At 28.4% G+C, this 5,424-nt stretch overlaps 1 protein-coding gene across 1 annotated transcript; it reads right to left on the reverse strand.

Moving 5' to 3' along the window:
* Nucleotides 1-564: 564 nt before the first annotated feature.
* Nucleotides 565-5,156, reverse strand: LOC133802429 (protein SRG1-like). Its single transcript, XM_062240727.1, has 4 exons — nt 4,788-5,156; nt 4,441-4,688; nt 1,227-1,551; nt 565-961 (listed from the first exon to the last, which is right to left on the reverse strand). The coding sequence occupies exons 1-4, from the start codon at nt 5,073-5,075 to the stop codon at nt 695-697; spliced, it is 1,128 nt and encodes a 375-aa protein (XP_062096711.1). The 5' UTR covers nt 5,076-5,156; the 3' UTR covers nt 565-694.
* Nucleotides 5,157-5,424: the final 268 nt, after the last annotated feature.

Here is a 5,424-nt window from a genome sequence, read left to right on the forward strand (position 1 = left end):
AACTGTCTCATCCCAATACTGACAATTAGTTTTATATTAAATTATTGAAAGTCTAGTCTCCATTCCAGAAATAAGAAAAAACAATATAAACTATTTCTTGAACTATGGGCCTAGGCCCAAAGAGTAGCTTTGTTTGAATGGTTGGCTCTATATGAAAGTAGGCCTAATCGTTCAAGGCCAACTCTGAATAAAATTGGGTCTTAGAAAATGTTAAAGATTATGGACTTTTTGTATGAAGTTTCTAAACGTTTGTGGTATTTTTCAAAATAATTTTAAAAAAATAGCCTTTGGGCTAAGGAGACCCTACGCATGAGCCTAGCCCGCCTTAGCTTAGGGCCTGCCTTAGTTCATTATCATTGGTCATGATGCCAATAAACACAGTTGTGAGTTACCAAAATTGGTAACCATTGGTAAATCACAATAACAAAAAAGTTTGAACAATAACTTCATTATTGTTTTATACTCATTGTCAGAGCTTTAGTGTTAGTGTTAGTGTTAGGGAAAATTATCTTCTTTTCTACTACCCAAACTTCATCTAATCAAGAACCATGGGAAAACATGAAATTTGGTATATAAAAGTTTTTGAAATATATATTATTGGAGTCATTGTTTTGACAACAAACAGAATATAACAAAACCCAAAACATTCTTATTGAACTACTTCTTAGATAAGATTTTGGTATTTTAGACAAGATCATGCTGACCCTTCTTCTTTGGGATCAATCCTCATCACATCAATATAGGATTTACCTCGAAGTTCACGTGCAAAAACACCCCTAAAGTAATCTGTAACATGAATTCTCTTAAATTGTGCTGGTGTCTTTGGTGTTACAAGGCTTGGTGTTGGACCTAGGTCACCATGCAAGCTTGGACCATAGAATGTGGCTATGGAAAGCCTCTCTTTTTCTTTGTTAACCGTTGCACGATGTTCGATACTACGATAAATTCCATTCGATATAATCTACACACAACCATACAAAACATAAGATGCATGAGTAAGAGTTTTTTTTTTTAACCTAATTAGAAAGTTGTCAAATTGTATTTACACACACTTATGTGGCAATATTGATCAACTAATCACATTGATGTAGGATAAATCCTACTAAATTAAAATGCCTTGCCACATAGGTGTGTATAATGTTTTGGTGTAAAGAGTGTGTTCATATCATTACTCTTATTTTTGTGTGTGACCTAACCAGAAAGTTATGGCATACATAGTTTTGTACCTCTATCATGTCTCCAATGTTGACAATAAAAGCATTAGGAAGTGGTTTGACAGGGATCCAAATCCCATCTTTTTTTATTTGAAGACCTTCCATTTCATTGATTTGAAGAAGAATGGTGAGGCCTACGGGGTCTGAGTGAGGGTTCAAGCCGATCACGAGCTCTGGTTGGGGACATGGCGGATAGTAGTTCATCCTCATAGATTGCCATCCTTCTCCAAGTAACTTGTTCATTTCATTAGGCTCCATTCCTAGAGCTTTTCCCATGAAGTCAAGCAATTTCTTGGCAACTTTCTCTAGTTCTGTTGAGTAAGCTTCAAGGGTTTCTCTATGCAAAGTTTGGTATTAAATTCAATACAAGCCAACTTGAGAAACCAACATCAAATTCATACACAAATCTTGTTACTCAAGTTAGTCAGTTGCATTGCAATTTCAAAAAAGATTAATTACTTTCTTGGTCCTTGTATTATAGAGAAAGTTTCATTTTGGGTCAGTTCTCAAGTTTTTTTTTCTCTTTTGTTTGCACCTTTAAAATTGTTTCATAATATTAGTCCATGAACACACTTATTGGCATGTTAGTAAGGACATAAAAAACAACATATATAGCAGTAAAGTTTTCAGTCTCTTTTTAATAATCCAAAACGTTTTTTTTAATATAATGATTATTGCTATATCAAATTTCAATTACTTTTTCTAGTTTAATTTCTAAAATTAAGTGAAATAAATAAAGGGTTTATACATTTTTAGACTCTGTGTTTTGCCTCATTACCTGTTTGGACCCTGTGTTTTGACAAATTATTTTTTGAACCCTGTGTTCTGTAAAATGGTTCAAATAGGCCCATAAACCTGATTTTGATGAACAAAAAATTGAATATAACAACACAGTTTTTAGGCAGAATTGCTGTATTTTTGTTATGAATTGTTAGTTTGATGAATTATTTGTGATTTTAGTTCAAAAAAATTTGATCAAAATCGGGTTTATGGGTCTATTTGAACTATTTTAGAAAATATAGGGTCCAAAAAGTAATTTATCAAAACACAAGGTCCAAACAGGTAATGAGTCAAAATATAGGGTCTAAAAAAGCATAAACCCATAAATAAATGTTAAATACTATCGTCAAATTCCCAAACATAAAGTTTTATTTTTTATTTTTTACTAATTAATAATTTTGTCAATAAAAATTTAAGAATAATTAGCATTTTTTCCCCCGGAACTTATGACACTACTAGATCTAGTCCCCTAAAATATATAGCTTGTTAAAAATAACTCTCCCTTAAATATATCATTTACAGAAACTTAGTCCTTCCATTAGGTTCTGTTCAATTTTGTCGTTTAAACTCTGATGTGGCATTGTTAATTATGATAAATTATTATTTTTTTCCCGAACTTTGACCATTACCAAATCGTGGCTTTTTTTTTAAGAAAAATTTATTAAAAAATAAAAAATATATACTTTTCGTATTAATTTTTTAAAAAAGTAATTCAAACCTAACAAATTTAAAAAAAATTCAAAAATTAAAATCAAAATAAAATTAAAACAAAAACATTAAAAAGAAAAACTTTAAATCTTTGAATTTTTTTTAGTATTAGTTTGAATTTATAATAATTTAATTTATAAAAATCAAAGTTAAATGAAACCAAAACTTAAATACCAAACTAAATATATATTCTTTGTCAAAAAAAAAAATTAAATATACATTCAAGTTCAAATTAAATTATATGCATCTTCTTTATTTAAAAAAATAGAAAAAAAGAAAAATTATAACAAAATGAAATGATTAAAGCCGTGCAACTTAAAAGCCAGCAAGAAAGAATAGTTTCTTTTTAATTTATAACAAAAATAAATAGGTTCCTAATATGAGTCTATTGAATTAATTAAGATGTTATTTATATTTAATTTGTTTATTTCACTCATATTTGTTAGATATTTTTTTTTTAATCTAGATTGAATTTTAAAGATTTTATTAGAGTTTAAATGAATTTTATTTAATTTTTTAAGATTTCAATTAATATTTGAATTGTTTTTATAAGAATTAATAAAAAAATTAATTTGAAATTATTTTTTTAATAAAAGAAGGCACAATTTTGTAGTAATCAAGATTCAGGGAGCAAAAATGTTAATTTTCTACACATGAGATCGACATGGCAATGCCACATGAAATTTTAAACATAAAAATGGAACTGAAGTTAATAGAAGAACTATATTTCTGAATGAAAAAGTTCAGTGGGAATTTTTAACCGACCATATATTTTAGGAAGCACGATATGATAGTGTCTTGAGTTCGAGAGGCAAAAATGTTAATTATTCAAAATTTAACAAAAGTAGTATATGATTTTATTTTCCTAGAGTTTTAATTGTTTTTAATAATTTAATTAAAAATAAAGAATAAAAATAAGGATACACAGCCACACATACTCAATTAGTACCATATTATGGAAGTACGTTTTTAATTAAAAGAAAATGCACCAAATAATTATTGGGTAAAATTTGTCCCCATCTTTCAATACATCAATATCATTCATTTTCAAAATAAACAAAATTTTCTTTTTATTTATTGAAAACCAATAATAACAAGAATCCAAGGGATATATTTACATACTATTTTGTCATGTTTTGAGATATTTTAACATACTTTTTTGGCATTATTATACATAAAAGGGATGGAAGAAGAAATCCAATTCATGGGACCATGGTCTTTTAACAAAATTAAAAGAGACCAAATCAATAATTTTTAGAAAAAAACAAAGAATTATTATAAAAAAAAATAGTAGATAATTTTTTGGAAAAATTACACATATCACTATAAATTTCAATTTTGTTTTTGAAAAACATGAAATTTTACAAAAATTACAAAACACAAATAATAGTTTGTTATAATTTTTTATTTAGTCTGTAAATGGTGTTTACAAAATTATAACATATTATTACAAATTTGTAAACTTTGGTTAAAAAAAACTGTATTATTTTGTTTAAAAAAAACTTCAAATTTACGATTATACCCTTCTAATTACTAGTTACCCATTCAAACATTAATTACGATTATGTTGAAAATTGTAACATATTGTTACAAATTTGTTCACAAAAGAATTATACTATTGTAATAAATTTGTAAACTTTGTTAAAAAAACTTCGATTATGCCATTCTTATTACCAGTTACTCATTCAAACATTAGTTATTAAATTATTGAATTGATGAAATTAATGAAATTAGGTACCTGAAAGGGAGAGGTAAGTTGGGTAACAAGTGAGGTTTTCTCAAGTGGTTTGGCTGTGTGACCACATAGAACATGTCTGCCCAATCAAGCTTTTGCTCTTCAGACACCACAAAAGCTTGCCCTAATCCCTCCACATCTCCACTTTGTTGCCTAAACTTGTTCTTATCTTCCATTGGCATATCAAAAAATTCTTTAATTCTTGATTTAATATCCTCCACCAATAAAGGGCTCACCCCATGATCCACCAACTAATAATAAAGATTAATAAACTATAATCAAAAGAATATATATATAGGAAAAATCATATATAAGGTACGTGCATGCAAAAGTGTGTTTGATTATATCACCTGGAAAAAACCCCAGTCTTTGGAAGCTAAGTGAAGCTTTTGGAGTTCTGATTCCATGAGGAACTTGTCTGAAGAAAGAAAGTTGTTGAAGTGGATGACTGGGATGAGTAGTTGTGAAGAAGAAGAAGAAGAAGAAGAAGAAGAAGTGTTATTAATGGTGTTGAAAGGAGGGTCTTGATCAGGACGTTGGTATCTCTGTGGGACTGTGTTGATAATCTCTTTGGCTAGCTCCTGAACCAGAGGTACTGGAAGTGAGCTTCCCAGCTTTATCTCTGATATTCCTTCCATATATATATATATATTAGTCTGTGTTGTGTCTATATAAACCTGATTTTATTACTACTTCTCTCAGAATATATAGAAGAAAGAAATAGAAGGTGAGAAGTTTATAGAAATGAGTGATACAAATAGATAGGAGCAAGCTTAAGATGATCTCTTTCAATAGGAAAAAAATATCAGAATTAATAATAAAGTTTTAATTTACAAAAAAAAAAAGGTGACAAAAAATATAATTTAGTCACAAGTCAATGTGTTACATATATAATTTAGTAGTATATGTTTGTGTGTTTTAATGAATAATGGAATACATGGTTACTATTTAGATTAGAGAATTGCTAAGGGGCACCACTGGTACCCA

The sequence above is a fragment of the Humulus lupulus genome, chromosome 9, assembly GCF_963169125.1.
Source record: "Humulus lupulus chromosome 9, drHumLupu1.1, whole genome shotgun sequence".
NCBI classification, from domain to species: Eukaryota; Viridiplantae; Streptophyta; class Magnoliopsida; order Rosales; family Cannabaceae; genus Humulus; species Humulus lupulus.